Raw genomic sequence first — 24,354 nt, forward strand, 5'->3', positions numbered from 1 at the left:
AACATACATAAAAAGTTAGATTTCTTTTGTAGAAAATTTCTTTTGTAGAAGATTTCTTTAGTTCTTCTTATTTTTTTTTGAATTTTTTTGTTGTCATCTCTTGGGGCAAAGCCCCTAGAGGCTAGGGGCGAAGCCGCTAGTAAAATATAAAGAGAATAAGTTATGTAAGTAAAAAAACATACATAATAAAAAGTTATATAATATGAAGAGAATAAATTCAAGCAATTAGAAACCATTCAAATTTTTTTCAAGAAAATTGCTTTTTTAAAAATACATTTATTTTGTGGAAAATTTCTTGAGCCGAAAACATATTTTGATCTAAGAATATTGAATAGTTTGTTTTTAAGAAATCTTATAGCTTCAAATCTTTTAAATACAGATTAATTAAATTTTTTTCTATGTTAAAAACACATTAAAACCAGAATTTAAATGAATAAAAATATTTAAGTGTGTCTTTTAAAGTTAAAAATATACTGCTCTAATAATCGAATTTAAATCTATATCTTTGTAGTAGTTTTCTATGAATAAAAAGTATAGAGGGATCAAAATTTGATAATATTTATATAAATGTTTTAAAAAGGTAATTGTTTACCAATTCTAATTGACTCTAAAAAAGCTGAATTTAGAACATTTTATAGTATAAAAGTTATATTTCTTGTAAGTACGATCCTCCATTGGATATAGGATATACGTGGCTATATTGACATGGGAAATTTTAATATGGACTTATTGGTCAGTTCGTTCATTCAGTAGGATGAGAAGGCATGGGGTGAAAGGGGTGGATGGGGAGTATCGTTATTTTAGTATCGAGTATTACTTTATTAGAGTACATGAAAATCTGGTGCAACATCCATTTAATAATATATCGATTGCAGGAATAAGGTATAACCAACAAGCAAAATAAATCTAAAATAATATTTGGGGTTCAAATGGAGAGGTCGTCAATTTTACGATGTGTTGCCCCCCAACGACAGCTGAAAAACACGTATAGGTTTCGTGATTTTTTTCCGAATTAATTTCGTTATTGGTAGAGGCTGTATCGATTGGCTGACTCAAATTTCACAAAGTTTAAGGTTGCCCCTAAAGGGTTTTAAGAAAATATTCTTGAAAGTTGGTGAATTATATTGATTAAAGATCAAAATACAAATATTAATTCATTTCTTTAAAAAACCAAGACAACAAAACTGGTGTATTGAATAGTTGATAAAAGCAAATAATACATTTAATCGAATTTAAAAAAAACACTATGTACATTGGACATTTGAACATAAAAACACTTAATCTTAACCTATCATAATTTATAAAGTAGTAAGGTTTTTTAAAGATTAAAATCTCATTTACTTCTGAACCGATAGGGTTCTCTATTTTTATACATTAGCTCAAAGCTCAACATAAGTTAAGTGATTGTTTTAAGCAATTTTTCTTCAGATTAATGTCTTTGAATCGTTTTAAGCTTTTATATGGCCCCCACTAACTATCTGATATATATTGTGTTAAAAGTAAAACATGAACATAATACAACCTCTGCCCATTAAGATCTCGGAACGGGAACAGCGTAGAGCCTCCAATGCATGGTGGAGCTAGAATATCACAGGCATCCTCCAAAGCTTATGATGGTGACTATGAAAGTGATTTGTAAAAGTGTAAAAGGATGCAGGGATAAGACAATGGAAGATTTTGTCACGGGAGTGTAAATTGGACTTTAAATGGTACCCAAAGTTTTATAAAAAAGATCTTTTACACGATATCTTGAACGACGTCGTTATTCAATTTTGATTGGTTTTGTAAACATTCAGTGTTCAAATTTTTTCATTGATAATTTTAATTTACAGAAGTATTTTTTTGGGGATGTATATTGTCTATAAATTTATCGTCCATCGTCTTATCCCTGTTTAAAAATTCACAGTGAAAGAAAAAAGCTATAGGACTTATAAATTGTTGATTTAAAGCTAGATTAGTATTTGTTTTAAGGCGTAAAAAATAAAATGATTTAAATAAAACAGTCTTATATTCAACAAAAATTTATTTTTTATTATTATTTTTATTAATAAATTGAAAATTCTTTGGTATTTAAATTAGTAGAAAACTTGAGATTTAAAAACTACTTTTTATAACAGAAATGTAAGCAAATTAAAAGACAAATAAATACTATTTAAAAAATAACTGCCTGTAACATAAAATGTAATTTAATAAGAATTTATAATGTAGATTTTGATCATTATAATGAAAAAGTGATGAAAAAGCTTGAAATCATGATAAAAATATGATATGATTTATTTTATTAATTTTGTGATGCACGGGATAGTTTTATAAAAAAAATATTCAATGCCAATTATTTTTCGCCCTGTGAAATAAAGGAGCTACATTTTTAAGTTTAAAGGTGACTAATCACAAAAATTAAAAGGAAATAATAAGCAATACTTCTTGAATATTTTCCATGAAATTATCCCATTAGAATAATTATTGACTAACAATTCTCTAACAGTAATGAAAAATGTTATTAGTATCGCAGCTTTCATTATGTAGATAACTATTTGTAACAAACAATCTTATAATTTAGAATAATTAAATAATATTAAGTACTAATTCATGTGTTATTAGATCTAATTTGTAGCAAAGCTACCCTTCAATTTATTTTGTATGTTCGTGAGTTCGTTTGTAAGGCTTCTTGTGAGAAAAATATTGTCTCGGCTGCTAATTGAGATAGACTGCTGTTTTTTGCTCTCGAATATATCTCTTACCAAAGAGCATTAAGTAGCAGTAAATAAATTACTTGGACCATCAGAATCTGTCTGTCATTCTACAAAAGACATTCATTGAAATTAAAAATATCCTCCATGTACCTATTTATGTATTCGTAGAAACTTAAATTGTCTTTCATTTACCTATCTATATATATTTATGGAAATTTAAAGAGAAAGCCCAATCTGTCCCGATTTTGTATCACTTTTAAAAGTGCGATTCCAGTTACGTCATATACGTTTCGAGAAAGAGAAAGGGAAGGGGGGAAGAAAATCTCTTCAAAAGAGATGGGAGAAAGGGGAAGAGATTTTCTTCCCCCTTCCCTTTTTATATGACGTCACAGGAATCGCACTTTTTAAAAGTGATACAAAATCGGGACAGATTGGGCTTTCTCAAATTTAAATTGTCTTCAATTTATCTATCTATGTATTAATGGAAATTTAAAATATCTTCCATTTAACTATCTATGTATCTCTGAAAGTTTAAATTATCTTCGATTTTTATATCTATGTATTCATGAAAATTTAAATAGTTTTATTTACCTATCTATGTATTCATGGAAGTTCTAATCATCTTCAGTTTACATTTACAATTTGAATTACATTCCATTTACCAAATATTCATAATGAAAATCTAAATTATCTTCCATTTATCAATCTATTTATAATGGAAATCTAAATTATCTTCCATTTACCAATCTATTCATTATAAAAATTTAAGATATCTTCCTTTTACCTTTCTATGTATTCATGAAATCATAGACAGCTTTCCGCGGATATTACAATGAAAAAATATGAGATTAAAACCAGTTCTGTTGTCCCGAGGGACGGCCCCACGTCACGTACTAACAAAACTGGAATTAGTTTTAAGATTTATATTTTAATATTCGTAGAAAATTACCAGTAATATGATGCTTTACATGAGTTTTCGGTACGGCTGAGAACCGGTTCTAATCCAGTGGATATTAATTGGTTTGTAAGCCATACTGGTGAATATTTTCAATTTATTTACCCCTGTATTTGTGGAAACTAAAAAAGAAGAAATCTAGTTTCTCCAATGGATGTAGAATATACATGGATATTATGACAGAAGAAAAAATGTCGTCTATTTGGCTTTCTGTTTCCTCCGTCATTTATTGGTTGTGCTCTCCATACAATAGGAGGGAAGGTGACGGTTGGGGGAAATCGTTATTTTAGTCCGCTAGAAGGTTCAGTTTATTAGAGAACGTAAAAATATGGTGTAAGATTCAAGTTTTAATAAATCCATTGTTTCTCTGCCTGGCCTTGACATTTACACAAGTGCATAAGAAATCAAAGTAATTTAGAAGCGCAGCTACTCCACAGACAGACATTCTGTTTGTATTGATGATAGTCAAATGATACAGAGTAAGGAAAAGCAAAGCACTTTATCATCAGGGATGACTACTTAGGTCCAAACCCTAAGAAACTATGGCTAATCAATCAATCAATCATCAGGGATAAGATATTGGGGATAATTTGATATAAAATACACACCCAATGATTTGAAACAAAGTAACCCATTTTGTCGAGTAAATTATTGGTTGAAAAGTTTTGACTCTGCTAGTTTTCAACCAACAAATCAGGATTTAATAAAAGTACCCAAATTGAAGTTAATTTATGAGAAGAACTATTTTTTCAAGTATTATTTACAGTTAAATTTTGTCTTCTTCCTTGCTAATAAGAAATTCACAGTACCTTAAAACAAAGTTACAATATTTGTGTTTCTTCATTATTATGTTTGATGCTTGTTACATGGGCCATCTTAACTCAACCAATAATCAATCTAAATCTTGGTCAACACCCATCAGACAACCATTTCTTTAATTACACATAATAGCAATTTCCTTTCACAAAATGGTTTAAAACCTGACCAGTATGAATTTCCTACTTTTCTTTGATATTACAATTTTAGTTAGTCAAGCTGTTTCCGAGATCCAAATTGACAGATACACATGTCTTATTTTTCTTAAAGAGAATATAAAATCACAACAATAATCAATTACAATTTTTGCCAAAAAAAATAAACTTGTACACCCTATTTTTTTTTGCTTTAGTCTTTGTAAATAATAAAAATGAAATAAAATTGCATTAAAAAGGTTAAAGCAACAACCAAAATTGCTGAAGAAAGCCACGAAAAAGATATTTTATGGGAAACTCTAGATGAAAAAATGCGCCTAATTATCCCAAGAAAAAAAGTTTGTCAGCCGCATCTTTGACTTTTAAAAAAAAATCCAGTCATTTTGCTATTAGAACAAAAAATCCAAATCCTCAAAGTGAAGCCGCGATATTTTTTTTGCACAATATACCGCAACAGTCGAGAAAATGGCAGCTTACTGCTCCTAATGAATATGATTTAATCACAGCCGCTGTTTCACTTTTTGGGTAATATGAAGCTGAAAATAGCTGCAAGAGAAAATTCAGTCGACTGCAGCTATACTTTTTGTTAAACTAAAATTGCCATAAAAATCAATAATCTGCTATTAAGCCAGCCGTTTTACAACCCGCAGTTGGATAGGTTTTAAAAATGTCGGCTGAATATCTTCCAATCAAGAAAGACTGAATAGGAAAAAGATTGTTATCATACAATGTCGCATGACAATATTGGCTAGAAAAGAGTGCTCTAAGTACATGATTGGATAATCTAAATTATAAATGAAGACATTAAAATCAACTGTTATGTTAAATGCGTGACACTTGAGAATCTATTGACATATGTACATTTAGTTTGGGTAAAATATTAAAAGTTTTTTTTTGGTTGGTTGTATGATCAAATTGACCATGACGCTTTTCTTCGCACTTAAATTCGCCATATTTCTAATTGATGCAATCCTTTTTTGCACAGAATTATGTGCACGCCTAGAAAGGCTAATTATGACGCAGGAAAGGGGAGACAGATAGATAGATAGATAGTCAGAAAGATAGATAGATAGATAGATAGACGAACAGATAGATAGATATACAGACAGAATCAAGTCAAGATCAGACTAAGGACCAGTTTAAGTCGTGTGTGAAAACGATGCAGTAAATTTAGACAAAAAAATAGCTAAATCAAAATTATAGGTTTTTAAAATAACTTTTAATGAGAACCACTTATTTTTTTACTACACTGCGACAGCCACAACCCTTGGCTTGTTATTTTAACTTATATTTACTAAATATACCATAAGCTAACTACTCTATCAATCCTATTATATATATAGTACTAAGGTTTTTTTTGTCAATAGCTCAAGATTTGAATAACTATAAACTGATTTAGATCTGCTTTATAAGAAAGCTCTAGATAGATTCCGATATGGTTTTAGTCCATTCTTTTGCACTAAATATTGTGTAACCATTTGAATAAATAGCTCTCTAAATGGTAGGGGCGAAGCCGCTATTATATTACAATTTACAGTCTTACAGAAAACTGTTATTTTCTGTATTGAAATTTTGTTAGATTATTGATTGTTACTTTTATCCATAATTAATTAAATAATTGAATATTAATTTTGCTTTTAAGTACAAAACAAATTTTGGTTAGAAGATCAAAACAAACAAGTTTTAGTAGTTTCTTGCTCTAAGGGTTGCTTTTACTTTGAAACATGGTTGCTAGAATTCAGGAATCTAAAGGGATAAGACTATAGCAGATAAATTGATGTATATACCCATCTAAATTACCCCTTGTTTATATTAATATTAGTGGTGAAAACGTCTGGATACTCAACTTATGTAACCAAGCAATAAAATCTAATAGAAGTCCCCAAAGTTATTTAGCCAACGAAAATAAGAAAACTTTATTAAAAAAGTTTAAGGACTAGTGTAATTAACAAATCTAAAAACAAAATATATTTTTGGATAGTGAAGCTACTCTATAATTATGTCCGCTTGTCAGTAATACCTCTACAGGTTGCTAACGTCAGAACAGCAGCCAACGTTTCAATATTAGAACCTTTAAAGCATACCAAAAGACCGATTTTACCCACATTTTCCCTAGACACAGTCAATGCCTTATTAGTTCTTGGTTGTTTTCTATTTTTTTTTTGTAAGTTTTTAGACCAAATGATAACATTATTGTAATATTTTTATCTAAGTTTTGTTTTGATGCAAAAATTTTATTATAAAAAAGTTTAGTTTTCGTGACTTTTGGGTATTGAAAGTTGGAAACCATTATAATTGTGGCTTTAAAATAAAATCTATACTTTTGGAAAAGAGAAAGGAAAAGAAGTTAGAGAGAGAGAGAGAGAGAGACAGAGAGAGACAGGGTGTAAAATAGAATTTAAGTTTTTAAGATACAGTTAAAGATTTAAAATACAAAACTATCATTTAAATTTACTAAAGTAATATCTCACAAATGGCTGGACCGATCGATCAACAATTTTCGAGGAGAGCTCAGAGCAGGTTTTATACTATTTATTGAATACAAAAATAACAGAAAGAAATTAGCAATTTTAAAGATGTAAAGATAAAACGATTTTACATTTTGCTAATTCTATTTTAACTCTTAAACCATTAAAATTATGCTGTTACTATTTTCTGTTTCATTGTAAACCATTAGAGATAGCCCTGACGCGCGTTGTAACTTGCTTCTAGGGTGCGTACACGCACACACACACACACGCACAAGCCTACAACCAGAGTATAAAAGGCTTTCCCCTGGCTTTAGGAAACCAGTATCTTCTGAACAGAGCTCACAGTAACAGTGGAGAAAAATGAATAGTTTTGTGGTGAGGAATTTAATACTATTTAGTATTTTTATTGCCATTTGAAAAAAGTTATTTTTTAAGATCATTAACAAATAATTTATGCTTAGTTTACTTGAAATTGTTTTTATATCATAATAATAAGCATTACTTGGCTTTTGTAGATAAATTTCTCCTCCCCCCCTCTAGTTTATTTGTCAAATTTTACTTTAATTTCAAGGAGGGTTGCATTTTTTACTTTTATAAATCAATAGCTTTTTCCCTGAAGCTTTACAAAGTGTCTCAAAAATCAGCCGTGTGACGTCATAAAAATGAGGGATGCGAGAAGAAGTGGGAAAGGAAACCCCAGAAAAAGAGATGGATAATTACTCATTTTTAAGACGTCACATGGCAGATTTGTTGAGTCACTTTGTAAAGCTGCTTTTTCCTACCCTCAAGCTTTAAAAGTTTTATTCATTGTTTATGGAAAGGGAAGGGGGGTAGGGGCAAGTAATTTATCTTGTATTATCATATCCTTTTATCCCTGTTGTTAATTTTATCCTTCATTGTATCATTTTGAAAATACTGTTTTGTGAGTCTTATTGAACATTTAAAAAATAATTATTATAAATTGTTCTTTGTTGCATTTTCGCTACAATTTTTATTGGTTATTTTTTCAATTTCTTTGTTATTAAACATTAAAGTTATACATGGATAGGCCAATGGAAAGAAATAATTCTTTAAAAAATTAGATAGCTTGTGTTTTCCCCTTTCTAAAAATCTACAACAATTGTTGATAGAAAGTTGAGGGAAGCATTTTTCATCTGTAATTCATCAGTCCCTAGATCCCTGATCTTAAAAAGGTTAAATTTTAGATCCAACACAATCAAGCTTTCATTTTTTCTTCTCACAGATAAAATATTTTTAAATAAGATATTTTAAACTATTGGTTTATGAATAATCAATATAATATTTTTTTTATTTTCAGTTCGCACTTGCCTTTACCGCCTGCGTCTATGGGGCCCCCGCCCCTGATGCTGATGCCAGCTACGGCCACGGACTTGTCGGTGCCGTCGCCGCTCCCTTAGCTGTCAGCGCCCCCGTTGCCGTCGGCCAGACCCACCACACTTACGCCGCCGGTCCCCCCGTCGTCCAGGAACATGTGCAATACGGTGTTGTCGGCCACCAGACCGTCCAGGTTGGAACCCAGCGCGTGCAGGCCGGTCACCAGTACGTCCAGTCCCACCAGGAGGTCATCCCCCAGCCCGCCCACAGCTACGTCGCTGGCGAGCCCCAGACTATTGTTGAGACTAAGGCCCTCCCTCCCCCCGCTCTCCCCGTTGCCCCCGCCCCATATGCCGCCATCCCCCCCGCACCCGTCAACCTCGGCCCCGCCCCCGCTGATACCGTCACCCAGCAGAGAATCCTCGCTCCCGTGAGAACTCACACCAGAATCACCCCTGTCCAGACTAACATCGTGCCAGAGCTCCAGGTCAACAAGTACAACGTTGATGTGCCCGTCCATGTCCCCGTTCCCGTTGAGCGTGAGGTCGTTGTCCAGAAGCACGTTGCCAAGCCCTACGAGGTTGCCGTTCCCCGTGCCGTCCCCGTCCCCGCCCCCTACAAGGTTCACCCCGTCCACGAGGTTGTTGAGCAGCCCATTGTCCACCATGCTACCTACACCGCCACCCACCACGCTGTTGCCGCCGCTCCCGTTGCTGTAGCCCACGCTGCTCCCGTTGCCGTTGCCCACGCTGCTCCCGTTGCTGTTGCCGCCGCTGCTCCCGCCGCTGTCGGATACGCTCATGCTGATGCCGCCCTCGGATACGGCTACGCCGCTGCCCCCGCTGCTCTCGGTTATGGCGCTTACCCCGCCGTCGCCGGATGGGCCGCTGAGTAAGTTACCCCAACCCCATATTTTTCCCTAAAAAACTCAAGAAACCTCCTCCCTCCTGATGTCTTTCAATTTTTGTTTTTTTTTACCGCCATCTTAATCAAACAATGAAGAACCTTACCAATCAACAAAAACAGCAATGGTTATGATACAAAAAGAATTTAAAAGAGCTCAAATGATACGAAAAAATCCCTTAAATAAAAAAACCGCATAAGTGCAGATTGCGGTTAAAGAAGAAGTGCGCCCACCATAGATTCAGTTTCAACACAAACCTCAACCAAGTAACATGATTCACTGTGTTCACTGTTCAGAAGACTCAAACTACCATCTACCTGTGCGTGAGAGAGAGACGAGAATGCGTGTGTGTGTTTGCGTGCGTGCTGGTCAGTCTAGCCGTCGCCACCCGGCCTCGGGAGAAGCAGCCGCACGTACACCGCCGCCGATCGTCGCCGCAGCACACCGCAGCTCCTCCCTGTCTCGCCGCAGAGTCTGGTGGCGCCTCTTGTTCATACGCGCGAATGTGTGTGTTCGGGAGTGCGCAAACCAGTTGGCATTTTAATTTATACTTGTTACAAAATATATAATGTACAAATACTGTAAAAAAGTGTTTTTAAATTACTTTTTTTGCTAAAAAAAAAACAGCAAGGTTGCTCTATAACTATAAACTAAGTCTGTCAATATTGATCAAATCTGCTTAAGAAATTTACCTTTAAATTTTAAAAAAGAATATCATAATTCATCAGTTACTGCACGGTAATCTTTATATAAAAGTAACATAATGTCTTTCTGTCTATAATTGGTCTTGGGTCTTTAACTATTTTTTGGTAAGGGTAACCACAAACCCCACAAGAGAAAACGTCCCTAGAAAAAAATTGGATATTCCCAAAAACATATTTATTTTATTTAAAAAAATGGATGAGGGGACCTTAAGTGCCTTTACAGTCCCCTAGAGGCGTAACCACGGTTATCTTGAAAACTTTATGCACCAGTTTTCTTAGGCCAACCTATCAAAGTTTAATGCATTATAACGTCATACAATTTTATTTTTCACTAGATGGCATTAAACTAGAGTGATTTTTTATTAATAAAAAAAGCCTGTTACTGTAATCAAATACTTATGGAAACGCACCAAGCATCTAAGGACTATTCGAAGGGGTGGGGGAGGTAACAGAAAATAGCCTAAAACCACCCTGGGATTAATGTAAAGCTTCATTTAATGGAGGACTCAATCGGTCCAGTAGTTGTTGAAATCTTAAGATTCAAACAAAAGATAACCTTACTACTTTATATTAGAGGATATTGTATTAAATGAAAAAGGCTAGCGCTGACATATTACTGATGTCTTACTAAGGACTGCAGGCCAGGGATCTAAAGTGATACGATAATGGCCGATTAATTGATGTACATCCCCAATTTTGATACATAAAATACCCCTTCTGTACACACGTTTGGACAACAATGACCCAACCATATAGAATTCACTGAAGTCCTTAAAGTTGTTAAGCCAACAATAAGAAAAAGTTATTATAAAACTTTGGGGACTAGTGTAATAAACAGCCCATTGTCCTCTTTCTCTGACTTCTTGCTCATGTTGATGTAGAAACAGATTATCGACACTGAATGCTTTATTGAAGTGTTTGGGAAAATAGAAAAGTAAAGGTCGTCTTCCAAAGAATTAAATTTTCATGTTAATACATTCAAAACAAGAGCAAAATGGTCCTATCTATTTCAAACTTTGCATGATGATTCCTAAAGTAGTTAGGTACGATGTAGAAATCGCATGAACTATATTATTGTTTACAGCATTGCATATCTATAATCAAGTCCTGAAAATATAAGTCTGCTTTTAAATTGTATCCTGTATTTACGCAATTTGCTAATGTTTATTTACAATCTTTAAAATTCTAAATTGACACTTTCAAAAACACAAAATGAACACAGATTTGTATTTACTAACAAGGATAAGTATTTACAATAGATTACAAACAGCGGAGCCAAAACAAGGAGTAGCATCCACTATTTCTTGATCCCCATTCATTTCTTCTTCAGTATCTCCTTCATTCTAAATTGAATAAATTTACAGTTATAAAGGGATAACTATTCCCAAAAAAAACATGAATGTTAAATGTTTTTAAGGCGCATTTTTGCCGGTCTGTTCTACATATCGGATAGCTATGATCCTTAATCAAGGATTGTTAGAGTCTTTCTGTCTTTGCTTCAGGAACAGTTCTGAAGTCGTAGCAACTATTATTAACTACTAGAGTTGGCTCGATATAATTATCTCCCTATTGGCTAGTTTTCTATATGCATATCTATTTCTCAATAAATCTATTTTCCTCACCCGGCATTACTATCTAAAAGAAAGTAAATATTTAATAATCTAAATGATTTTAAAAAGATTTTTTAAATTATATTTTTATTTTTACATTACCATTCTGGTAAGCCGAGCGTTCTCGGCCCACAGGGTAACGAGTTCGGATTCAACGAGCCCTAGCCTTTAATTATTCTACCAAAACAAACAAGCAGGATTCAATCATACAGAAATTATATATTAAAACTGAATAATATTTACAAGCAATGTTTACTATATATATACAACAGATTATAACAATGGTTAGGTTTGAAGGGGGTGTGGGACGCTAGGGCTTAGCTCCCGGCGGTAGACAGGCTGTGGGGGCAGCGGTGGTAAAAGGGGAGGCAGCGCCTCCCGGTTATATAAGCGCGTGAGGGACGCGTGATAGTTGCATGTTTGAGTCCCCTCCCCACATTTAGGCAGGCCAGTTTGACCGCTGGGTTGCGGGGTCAACAGCGGTCATGAGATAGATGGTGATATAATAAGATTAGTGCAGGGGGTTTGTTATCATAAGTCACAGCGAAGCAACTCTGTAAACTGCCTGTCCGTCTGGGTGTCGTATTACCACAACCTCCCCTTCAAGGGTTGCGTGGCTCCCGAGCCACCAGGCCTTGAACCTGGGGATACGACAGCCTATGCCTGCGCAGGACAGGCTCTTCTTGGGGCACAGCTCGATGGAGGACAGCTCGGGCTACACAGGCTCCCCGGGACACTCGTTGCTCGGTCTGACTGTGGTTGGATATCAGCATTGTCAGCTCCTGGTTGGCTTCTAGGCGAGGGTTGGCGACGGCCAAGCCCCGCCGCTGGAAATTTTGCCTCGTCTGCAGGATTAGCTCTGCCTCAGCTGGTAACTGGACACGGAGGCCTAGGCTGACTCTGGTAGTTCCTAAGGGGGGAATGACGATGGCAGAGGGCGCATAGAACTCCATGGGGGCGCCTGCTTGATTCAGGTTGCTTGGTCTCCTAGCTCCTACCCGGATGGGGATGGCTGTCATCAACAGGGGGCACATGGCTTCAGCTTCGTCTTCTGGGGCGGCCTCTTCCATCGCAGTGGCTGGTTCTTCTCCTACAGGCTCGCTGCTGGCTGGCAGGTTCTCCATGTCCGCGTCAGGATTCCAGATGGCATCTCTGGGTGGCTCTGGAGCGGGCGGCGGCGGCGGTGGTTCGTTGGGCTGCTCCTGCAGGTTCTCCTCTACTGGGTAACGATCCTGGCCGCTAGGCTGTGGGGCGGCTGCGGCTGGCTGGTGCACTGGGAGCTGTCCTGGGTCGCTAGCTGCGGGCGCCGCCGCTCCAACTGGCAGCTCGGTGGCATTCTCGTCGCCGTCCATATCAACTTGGATGTCTGCTGGGATCTGGTGGGCAGTCACATCTCCAGTGTATTTGCGCAGTCGGCCTACATGCGCGGTAACTTCTGAGATCCTGGCTACTGGAGAGGCAGGTTTGATGACATAATGTACTTCTGTAGCTTGCCTCACTACTTTCCAGGGGCCAGTCCATCTCTTGGTAATCTTGGCTGCCTTCCCTGGCACCAGGCGGGGGGCCAGGTACCAGACCAAGTCTCCAACCTCATACTTGGCCGAGCCTTCGTAAGCTGCCGCGCTCCTCCGGATGGCTCCCTCCTCCTTCTGCTGGATGGCATCATACACTGCATAGTAGCGCTGCAAGAGAGCTTGGACGTTTGCTGGAACTGAAGCATATTCGGTCTCTGGCAGCCGTAGTACCATGTCCACCGGAAGTTTGGCCTCTCTCCCAAAGAAGGCCAGGAACGGGGTCACGCCAGTGGATCTGCAGGCCTTGGTGTTGTAGGCGAAGGCGATGGCAGGCAGGTGGGGCTCCCAGTTGTTATCGTCTCTGTCTAGGAACAGGCGCATGCCTGTGTTGAGCGTCCTATGAAACCTCTCCACTCGGTTGGACTGCGGGTTGTAGGGTGGTGGATGTGTCAGGCCAATCTCAAGCCTGGAGGCCAGTTCCTGGAATACCTGGCCGGTAAACTCCATTCCATTGTCGGAATGGATCTTCAGGGGGCATCCGAACGTGGCCAGGTGGCGGTGCAGCAGGGTCTCAGCCACCGTGAGAGTGCGCTTGTTGGGGATGGCGTAGAGGCTGACAAACCGGCTGAACCCATCTTGGCAGGTGAGGATATAGCGGTTCCCAGCTGGGGTCTCTGGCAGTGGCCCCACCAGGTCGATAAATAGGACTTGCTGTGGATACCCCTGGCGGGAGGGCACGTGGATCCCTTGCTTCAGTCTCTCCTTGGTAACCTTCTGGACACACTCAGGGCAAGTCTGAACCATCAGACGGATGTCACGGGCCAGGTTGGGCCACCAGAAGTGCATGGCAACGCGGGCGATAGTCGCGTCCATCCCGAAGTGCCCAGCCATGGGGGTCCTATGGGCTAGAAAGAACGCGTCCTGCTGGAGGGCCGAAGGCAGCAGGTATCTTGTCCTCTCCCCTGTCAGGGTCTGGTCAGTGGTGGTGAGGCAGCCATGCTCGTCAAGCCCCAAGGCTGGGAAGCGGCTGGCGTACTGCTGCTCGTCTCGTTCCTTGCCACGCAGCTCAGCCTTAGTTGGGGCTTTGCCATCAGCCACCCATTGGCGGACACGGAGCAGGAGGGGGTCCTGTGTCTGGGCCTCCAATACTCTAGCTGGATCCAGTCGGGCGGCAGGGGGCCGGCTAGCTGCGGACTCCCCTAGCTGGTAAAGGTTGTGGATATACTCAGCCTGCTCGGCTAATTCTTCGGCGCTAGCCGTTGGCATGTTGGCGTCTTCCCGGCGGCTGAGGGCGTCGGCGTTGGTATTCTGGGTGCCAGGCCGGTGGCAGACGGTAAAATCTAAGGCCGCTAGCTCCTCCTGCCAGCGGGCCACCATCCCTGTGGATGTGTTCAGTGATTTCATTTGTAGCAAGGCTGAGGAATCAGTGTTGATCTGGAAGCTGCGGTAGGACAAGATGCCGTGGAATTTTCGGATCCCATACATAATGGCGGCCATCTCTCCCTTCCAGGACGGGTAGCGCGTCTCAGGGTCGGTTGTCTTGCGCCCCACGGCGGCAATCAGCCTCTCCTTGCCATCCTGGCATTGACTCAGTATGGCAGAGATGGCGCGGCTGCTGAAGTCTGTGGTGAGCTGGAACACCGCTGGCAAATCAAACCTGGGCGGCGCTCGGATGGGGGCCTTGCGGAACTTGTCCTTGAGTTGCAGCAGCTGGGCTTCCATCTCAGGCGTCATGGTTAGGGTCTTGGCCGTCTTCTGCCGATTCATCTCGTAGGTGAGGTCTGCATACTCTGGGATGAACAGGCGGTAGTATCCAAAGAACCCCAGCAGCGCCAGCAAATCCTTGGGGGTGCTGGGGGCCGGCCAGTCCAGGATACGGTCAATATAGTCCTCCTGCATGGCTATCCCCTCACGGCTGAGGGTGTGGCCCAGATAATCCACCTTGGATTGGAACAGCTTGGTCTTGGCTGGCTTGAGGCGGATTCCTCCCCTGCGGTGGGCTTCCAAGACCTCTCGGAGCCTGGCCAGGTGGGCCCAGGTATCCTGGTGGAAGGTCAGGACGTCGTCAAGGTATGACTGGAGGTTGGCTGTGCCTAGTGGGTTTAGGACCCCTGCAATAAACCTGGAATAGACAGACGGTGCCGTAGCCAGGCCAAAGGGCATCCTTTTCCATTGATACAAGCCCCTGGGGGTGGTGAAGGCGGTGCAGGGCCGGCTGTCCTCGGACACACGGATGGTGTAGTACTGTAGACACGGTGCCCTCCAGCTCGTTCTACCAACTGCTGGATCCTAGGCAAGGGGTAGCTGTCCAGTTCCAGGCACTTGTTGAGGGCTCTGTAGTCAACGGCCCAGCGGGTGCTCCCGTCCTTCTTCTTGATGGGCACCAGGGGGCTGCTCCAGGCGGAGTCTGACGGCTCTATAACTCCCTCCTGTAGCCAGGTGTCCAGTTGTTTCTCCAGTTCAGCCTCTTGCCGCGGATTCAGATCCCTAAATCTCTGGCGGATCGGCTGGGTCCCTGGCTTGAGGCGCAGCTGCAACTCAACCACATCTGTGCAGCCGGGGGTAGAATTGGAGAAGACGTCTCTGTATTCTGACAGCATAGTCCAGACCTCCTTCTTGAGCAAGGGGTCCTTGCGTAGGAACTCATTGTCTTCCATCTCCAGGGCCTCCCACAACTCCTGCATTTCTGGGGGCTCAGCAGGCTCTTGGAACGAGTGGAGACGCGGGGGAGGCGTATCGGAGACCTCTAGAATGTCAGGCTTGACCAGCTCCCCAGCCACTGGGAGGCCAGCATCCAGCAAGAGGGGCATCTCCCCTTCATTTACCACCAGTACTCTAAACACAGTGGCGGAGCCAGGCCTGTGGGCATACAGGCCCTCTGGGATGACAAGATCCTCCCCAAACCTCTGTTCTGGGGCAGCTAGCTGGATGGCATCCTTGGTGCGATGGCCTACTAGCTCAACAGGGACCGCCATGACCCCGCGGCCAGGCAGGACCACCCGCTTGGCTGTGCGGAGCTGGGGTGGCTGGCCATCAGTTGGAGTGACAGCGCTTAGCCTATACGTGGCTGGTGCGGGGTCAGCTTTGGCTCCGGGACCCACCGGTCGCGACTTGACGGGCTCGGCTTCTGGAGGGGCTGACGTGTCGGAGCCAGGTGTGGCTCCGAGGGCGTCCGGCCACGATTTGACGGGCTCGGCGCTGGGAGAGGCCAAAGTGCTGGGTCCAGCCTTGGCTCCGTGGGCGTCCGGCCGCGACTTGACGGGCTCGGCGCTCGGAGAGGCTGAGGTAGCGGAGCCATGCATGGTTCCGGAGGCAGCCGGCCACGACTTGACGGGCACGGCGCCGGGAGAGGCTGAGGCCTGGGAGTTGAGTGTGGCTCCGGGTACATCAGACCGCGACTTGACGGGTCTGGACTCGGGCTTGGCTGGTGGACTGGCTGGAGGTCCCAGGTAGAGGGGGCCAGGTGGACACGGCTGGCCGTTGATAAAGGTGTCGGCGGAGAAGATTGGTTCTGGAGGGCTGGCAATCTCAGGAAACGTTGTTGGCAGGCTCTCCCTCGGCACCTTGGGCACTGGGGGCAACCCCATGGCTAGCAGGTTAGCCCCCTTGTGTGCGTTGAGCTCAGCGTCCACCCAGTGTGTGCCTTTCTCAACCACACGCGGCTGCTCTGGCAGGGGGCCTGGCAGAGGCCCCTCATAACTTAGCTCTCTCTCGGCTGTCTCCCGGTCAATGGGGACGCCACGGAGTGGGATAAACTCCCCACGCACCCACAAGCAAGGTGGTTGCATGTCGAAACAGAGCCTAGTTCCGAACTCCTTGAGAAAATACCCTCCTAGGTTCAGAGGGTGTGAGAGGTTCCGGACCACAGTCACGTGGTATAGATGGAGTATAAGGGTGTGTGAGACTGCCATATATAACTCTTTTAATTTTCCTATTACCTGGAGGGGCTGGCCTTCCTCGTTAGCAGTCAGGATTTGGGTGTTGTCCGGAATCAACATGCGTTGCACGCCCATCGCGTGCATGAGGTGTTCAGAAATTACAGCAGACCCTGGTACACGGTTGCCAGAATCGATCATGGCATCAACCTGTACATGCTGGGCAGGGTCAGGAGTAGGAAACCTCACCCTGACATGGCAGGGGAAGTGGAGGTCCTGCCCTTGAGACAAGGGGGCCTCTCGTTCGGCTGGGGTTGGCAGAAACTTCGGTGGTGGCCGAACCGCAGCTATGGTGGTATCGCTTACCATGGTGGCTTAGACTGTAGCTTCGAATCACTAGAGCTTATTAATTATCACTGGGTCAACAATTTTATATTTATTTTTATCACTTGGTTGACATTTATACACACTTATGTGTTGTTATCACTAGGAGCTCTAGGTGTGATTCTGGAAGCACTGGCAGCAGGGAATGTCCGTCCTGCAAGGTTCAGAGGGGTGACGGCGGTAGGGAATGACCCGTCCTACAGCGCCGCTGGTTCGAATCCCGAAAATGGCGGCAGGGAATGGCCCGTCCTGCAGCGCCTCGGGTTCGAATCCTGGGAGGCAGCGGCAGGGAATGTCCCGTCCTGCCGTGCCTGTGGCTCAAAATCTGCTATCCGTCGCAGTGGTAGGGCTTACTTGTGTGCTGAAGCTTCGCAGCCACACATTGCCTTCTTAAGGAGACCAGCACCCAGCTGTCTGTCTCGTAGGTTTGGCCTGGGTGTCCTGGGGCTTGTCCCAGCTACACTTGCCAATTTAGACTCAGTTCTGTAGCCGTCTGAGCTAAATTATCCGATTGCCGTGGCTGCGCACCTAGCGCTACTCCTACACGGCACGGAAAAAGCGTCTTAACTGGCGCTTTTAGCAGGCTAAATCTGCTTGCCGTAGGCCAGAGGCCCACATATTGCGTTCAAAATGATGGAAATTCGACCTAAAAAGGCCGTCTCACGGGTCAGTTGGCTTCTCAGTTGGCGGCTGATTGTCCCCTTACTTGCCAAAGGGTCCAATCAGAGGTAGAATAGGCTAGTTTCTGTAAGGCTCGATTGAAACACGCTGACACCAAGTTCTGGTAAGCCGAGCGTTCTCGGCCCACAGGGTAACGAGTTCGGATTCAACGAGCCCTAGCCTTTAATTATTCTACCAAAACAAACAAGCAGGATTCAATCATACAGAAATTATATATTAAAACTGAATAATATTTACAAGCAATGTTTACTATATATATACAACAGATTATAACAATGGTTAGGTTTGAAGGGGGTGTGGGACGCTAGGGCTTAGCTCCCGGCGGTAGACAGGCTGTGGGGGCAGCGGTGGTAAAAGGGGAGGCAGCGCCTCCCGGTTATATAAGCGCGTGAGGGACGCGTGATAGTTGCATGTTTGAGTCCCCTCCCCACATTTAGGCAGGCCAGTTTGACCGCTGGGTTGTGGGGTCAACAGCGGTCATGAGATAGATGGTGATATAATAAGATTAGTGCAGGGGGTTTGTTATCATAAGTCACAGCGAAGCAACTCTGTAAACTGCCTGTCCGTCTGGGTGTCGTATTACCACACCATCACCAAAGGGTTAATGAGGATGATTACAATTTTAGTTTAATATTTGAACACACAAAGTGTCGCCACAATCGAATTCTTTTAAAACAGAGTTTTCTTAAATTTATTATATTATAAATTTAAATTTTCTTATTTATGATTAGAAATTAAATACATTGATATAAGGTAAATAGCAACATGAAATTAAAAAAAGGAATTTATTTTTAATAAAGTAAAATAATGGGTCTTATCGTTCTGGGTAATGAGAGTTTATTATGGATTATTGGAGCACTATGAGTTTTAAACAAATATTCCTTGGAAAACTTGAGCTCGTTTATAGACATTTATTTCCTATATAGATCTGACATGGATCTTGAAGCAATTAAGCAGGCCGTTTTGTACATGTTAAAAATTGGAAGATTTCATTAAATAAAAGTTATCGCAAATATACTTAGTAAATGATTATAACCCTTATTATTTTGAATTTATTATTTGGAATGGTAATTTAAAATAGACGTTATTACAAGCAAGTCTTAAAATTAGTAAGGCTATTAAAACCTACTATTTATTTAGAAATTTTGTTTAGATTTCAATATAATATTCCGGTTTTTTTAAAATTGAATGTTATCACACTCTACCAATTGGTAATGTACGTTTGTCGGGCTCTTTGACATGCTTAAATTTACTTTTATGGATGTTTTTAGCCAAATATTTATATATTGCTATAGAAATTGTCTTTTATTAGGTATGGAATTTAGTTGAAACGAAAAGACAAACCTCTAAAGAATTCTTATCCCCATGAATTATAGTTGTGTCTGTGCTTTTGACCTCTGCATCCTTGTTTTCCTCCTCCTGCTGGACCTCGTCCTCAAATTGAACCCTGCGGGGCGACTTGGGCGATTTTTCAACAGGGCGTGGCGAGCCCTTGGATATTATTGATTTTGTTTCTTCTTCTGAATTTTAAAATATCTATGAGTTAATATGTGGTGAAATACATTTCTAAATATGCCTTGGATGGCTTGTAGCTAACAATTATCATTAAACCATTAGACTAAAACAATAGAGGGGGAAAGGGTTAAATAACTGTAAGTCCCCCCCCCCCCCCCCGAGGACCCTGTTCCGACTTTCAATTGGGTCTTTTAAAATCGACCAATAACATCTTGAATATAAACACAGCCAAGTCAATACTAAAGAGCAGAGAGCAATTTGCAAGCAGACGAAAAAGGTCCCCAACAGGGGGATTCAGGTAGTCATCGGGCTATACATCTATATTTATAAATTTAATATTAAACCTGTCTTTAACAGAAATTTCAGGGCTGACATCTTAAAAATATTTTGAATACATACAAATACTACTTAACTTATTTTAATTGAGAGATGTCGGGACAAATAATTTTCTCACAAATTTTTTTCACCAAAAAATGTAATTTGAACCTGTATCTTCAACAACTATTGTTATGTTTTTAGCAGTCTCCTCTATTCCATTTACATTCTCTTTGTCATTACCATTTTCAGCTGCTTCTGTTGCACTGACCTCCTCCTTAGGAGCATTTTCTAAAACATTATTTCTATATAACACTTTAACTAATTAGTTATAAATCTATCTCAACCATAACATTTATAAATTAGTAACTACTGCTGCTTCATAACGAAATATATTTCAAAGAAAAAAATCTTCATTATCAATCTCATCTCTTAGTGAAGTGAATCAAGCAAATTTAGCTTGGTCAGTTTATTTCTATATAAATTTAAAGAATTAACAAGGATGATTATTTCCAATACATGCAAAGGTGTATAAAATGCTTGAATAAACGCCCATATTTTCAGGAAGGGAAAGAGTTAGAGAGAAAGAGAGGAGAGTGTTAGATATAAAGATAAAGGGAGAGAAAGAGAATACATAAAATATAAAAAGAAAAGAGTGATAGTGAATGAGAGAGCGAGAAGAGATAGTCGGAGAAAGAAAGAAATAGATATATAAGAAAGAGATAACAGAAAGAGAGAAAGAGCATGATTGTGTTGTTAAAGAGTTTGTTATTTCTATTACTATACATCCTGTAATGTGCGTCATACGAAAACTTTATCTTCTATCTTTTTCTGAACCTTATCACGTCAAAATGATGTCTTTTTGCTAGGATGAACAAAATTAAAATAAACGAAATAAAGTTTCGATGTATTGTTTTTTACTAACCTAATCTTTTCAGTTCTTTCTCAATTTTAGCAGTTTCATCTTCAGATGGTAGGAGAGCTCTTATAATCTGTTCTGACAAAGGTTGCCTATAATATAGCTGTGTCAAAATATTTGAATTTAGTTGAAACAAATTTAAGTTTAATCTATTTTATGTAATTGTTTGTTTAATTTTTATTATGATATTTGTACTACAGTAATACTGTAATTTACACTAGCGGCTACGCCCCTAGAGGCCTCTAGGGTCACTTAAAGAGAGAGTCGTATTTGATAACCCAATTTCTTATCTTAGATTTTAAAAGAAAAAGTAAACAAAAATTTTGGGAGGGCAAAATTTTTTTTTTTTGGGGGGGGATTTTTCATTTTTTTTTGGGGGGGGGTTGGGTGTCCCACCCCCCAAGAAAATAGTTATAAACCTTCTCGGGACCTATGAGAGGCTACGCTGTTAAGGAGACCCCGATTGGTTCAGCGGTTAGCAAGATCCTTCGGTACAAACAAACACACAGATACACAGACACACAAACATCCTGTTACTTTAGTATAAGGATTAAAACTTTTCCACTGTAAAATGGTTTAACTACAATACCTGCCATCCTTAGAGTTGAGAAAATAACTTTTGTGTCCTCCAAGTTTTTCCTTCAGTCCTGCATCATTTCTTTCCTCTACCTATCATCAAAACTTATTACTGATCATTTTTTTAGATTAATAGACAAATAAATAGAGTAATTTTATTGATTAATAGTAATAAGCAAGATTTCATTGTAAATTTGTAGATAATTGAAATTTGCTTTACTCTCCTCAAGGCCTCTTGGTTTGTTTTTTTGAAGAAATATTTTTTAGGGGAATTTTTTTTCTTTGATGGATAGTGTCACCCTACCCAAAAAAAAATAAAACCTTCTCAGAGAAGCTTCCCTGTCAAGTACAACCATATCGGTTCAGCGGATAGAGATCTATAGGTACACAGAGACAAATACCTTTTTCCTTTAAAAAAAAGGGAAAACTTGCCCCTAGTAAAGGGTTCTACTATGTAAATTTCATATAAAATATATAGATGGATGGCAAGATATACAGATATATAACAAGACAGATTGGAAGATAGATAATAGATATCTACCTTATATCTAGCTCCAAGTAGCTGCTGGCAAGTATCAGAAATATGGATTCTCATCGGCTTTGAGTTGGATTCAAATTTCTCTGTTAGACCTACGTTTTGGCCAAACAAACAATACCTTAATAAAGATTTAACATATTAGACAATTTCTCTCCTATTAAAACCTGGGTCAATAATTTGTATATATTCTATTTATATATATTTTTAAAACTATCTATCAATTTGTCTATCTACCTGTCTTTATATCTATCTGTCTATACTTCTATGTATTATCTGTCTATCTATCTATGTATCTATCTGTCTATATGTGGTATTCGGCAACGGTGAGCCATGTTCTATGGCAACCCTGACCTTGGTTCGGAGAAGGGCCGAGGGCCCTCCCCCGAGTACTGGGGAAGGGGTCAGCCTGACCCCTCCCTATGCTTTAAGATTAATGATAGATTTTGACAGCCTTATTATGGTTAAGCTGTATTGTTTGGTTCCCCCACCCTTTCCAGGGATGGGGGATCATTATTGTCCAATCTGATTATTGTATATGTATTTATATTGATTCTGCTTTAGGATTATTTATTCCAATCTGTGTATTTATTATTTGTTGTATATAACTTTAGTAAACCTTAGACCCTGAATAAAGTAACACCTGAATAGACTCTGTTTATTATTTAGTGATTGCTAGAGAAGCGTAGCTTCTCTATAATATATGTGTCCACGTCTGTTCGCACTGCCGTAGTCATTTGAACTCGGGTGTCTGCCATTTAACCAAGGCGGATACCACAACTTTTGGTGACAGCTGTGTGAGATTACGGCAAACCACAAGTGTAGAGCAGACGCGCAGCTGAGGCTAAGGTACTCCCAGCAGTGAAACTGGCAAAACTGACACAAGCAACCTGAATTACCCACCCTGGATAGCAAGGTCTAACTCTGTATCCGGCAGTTGTGGAAGCGAAACCTAGCGAAAGACCACGGAGAGTGGCGGAACCCGAGCTGCGGAGAGCAGCGAAATCGGACGAGAGACTGCGGAGAGCAGCGAAACTTGACGGAGAACCGCGAAGAGTGCCGAAATCTAACGGAGGATTGAGCGCTCAAGGGCTGAAACAGGCCTGCGGACGGGCTGAAACAGGCCAAATAATTGCAAACGGCTGAAAATAGGCCAACATTTACTGCAAAAGATAGCAGGATCCGAACCCATGGCGCTGCAGGACGGGACATTCCCTGCCGCCACCACCCGGATTCGGACCAACGGCGCTGCAGGACGGGACATTCCCTGCCGCCGACTGGCTGAAACAAGCAAAATAGCTGCGAGCTGTGAGCGAAAATACGAGTGTAGTGTACCAAGCAGAAGAAAAACTACGTTAACTCCAAGTATCCTGAGAAGCTACAGCGCAGCCACCCATTGAGAAAAACAGATATTATATCAGATTTTATGGATTACCACCCTAGTGTGAAAGCTGAACAATAGATTTATGGGCAGGGCTTGGTAAACAAATTTGTTGTGTATTGTGATAAAGCCAAAAATAGAACCTAGATGTAAGATAACAATGCATTGGTAAACAATCTGACCCCCAAACCTGCAGCACGACAAATACACCCCCTTATCCCAATGGAAGGGGAGGGGCCCACCATAAATTGAAGCAAATACAATTGAGGTGACATAAGAATAAGCCAAGGATTAAGGGAGAAGCACAATTACCTCACGACCCAGTCACCTCAAACCTGCGGCACCCCCCTCCCCATCTGGGGAAGGACGGCTTTACCCCGTCCCCTCACGCGCTCCCCCTTCTCCCCACACTTGGATAAGTCCGTCTACCGTGCGGAGATAGCGACCGGGAGAACGGCGCGCATTTCACGGGTTGCGCAGCGGAGCTCGGGACGCAACGAAAATTCGACGGACAAAGGAGATAAAGCGGACCAATAAAAGAGCAGATTGAGGGATAGATGCGCGTTTTACCTGTGTGCGCAATCTGACGGTGCGTAGGCGCGTTGCAAGGAAAGGAGATTTCACGCACACACACACACACAGGAGAGGAGCTACTCTATAGCATACAACAGAGATATTTTTAGAAAAAAGAATTGCAAGCTCCTCCCTCCTATCTACAGTGTGATAAGGAAAACCAAATCAGTTCCTGACAGCAGTTCAGACCCTCAACAACTCTCTACACCTACCAGCCTACCTTAAAGCTTAGAAGCTAGTGACAAGTACCCCAGTGTACACCTATTTTAGATCTTTGTAGTTCAAACTACCAACCAAGTGATAAATGGTATTGGCTGCTAGGATAGAAACCATAAGTGTAAACCGCCTATAGTATTGACTTAAAACTTAGTGTCCCACCGCTGAACCTTTGACCCGATGGAGCAGCCACAAGCGCAAGGAGGCGACCAGCTCCAAGGATGGCT

General features: G+C 41.1%; 4 protein-coding genes across 6 annotated transcripts in view; 2 read left to right on the top strand and 2 right to left on the bottom strand.

Annotated features, from left to right (window-relative positions):
* LOC145327564 (uncharacterized) overlaps window positions 1-2,586 on the top strand; it is a 32,458-nt gene extending 29,872 nt beyond the window's left edge. Inside the window, exon 23 of the mRNA XM_080171104.1 lies at window positions 1,535-2,586. Coding sequence (XP_080027230.1) covers window positions 1,535-1,639 — 105 coding nt within the window. The 3' untranslated portion in view covers window positions 1,640-2,586. The remainder of the gene's footprint in view (window positions 1-1,534) is intronic.
* Fntb (Farnesyl transferase beta subunit) overlaps window positions 1-20,395 on the bottom strand; it is a 135,508-nt gene extending 115,113 nt beyond the window's left edge. For 2 of the 3 annotated variants that reach the window (XR_013882755.1, XM_080173049.1), the window contains exon 1: window positions 20,357-20,395. The gene's annotated coding sequence lies outside the window, so the exon portion shown is untranslated. Of the gene's footprint in view, window positions 1-20,355 lie in introns of all 3 variants that reach the window. The other variant, XM_080173052.1, reaches the window with a different exon arrangement.
* Window positions 7,344-10,050, top strand: LOC145329031 (uncharacterized). The gene is made up of 2 exons (XM_080173036.1): window positions 7,344-7,465; window positions 8,409-10,050. Exons 1-2 carry the CDS (start codon window positions 7,451-7,453, stop codon window positions 9,318-9,320), a joined length of 927 nt encoding a protein of 308 aa, XP_080029162.1. The 5' UTR covers window positions 7,344-7,450; the 3' UTR covers window positions 9,321-10,050.
* Window positions 11,247-24,354, bottom strand: part of LOC145327566 (soluble guanylate cyclase 88E-like) — a 39,058-nt gene continuing 25,950 nt past the window's right edge. Inside the window, exons 16-21 of the mRNA XM_080171105.1 lie at window positions 21,964-22,078; window positions 21,436-21,515; window positions 20,853-20,938; window positions 20,099-20,218; window positions 19,442-19,617; window positions 11,247-11,376 (exon numbers count right to left, since the gene is read on the bottom strand). Of these exons, the coding sequence (XP_080027231.1) occupies window positions 11,284-11,376; window positions 19,442-19,617; window positions 20,099-20,218; window positions 20,853-20,938; window positions 21,436-21,515; window positions 21,964-22,078 (670 nt within the window). The 3' untranslated portion in view covers window positions 11,247-11,283. The remainder of the gene's footprint in view (window positions 11,377-19,441; window positions 19,618-20,098; window positions 20,219-20,852; window positions 20,939-21,435; window positions 21,516-21,963; window positions 22,079-24,354) is intronic.

The sequence above is a fragment of the Acartia tonsa genome, chromosome 9 (assembly GCF_053477335.1).
Source record: "Acartia tonsa isolate MP-2025a chromosome 9, ASM5347733v1, whole genome shotgun sequence".
NCBI classification, from domain to species: Eukaryota; Metazoa; Arthropoda; class Copepoda; order Calanoida; family Acartiidae; genus Acartia; species Acartia tonsa.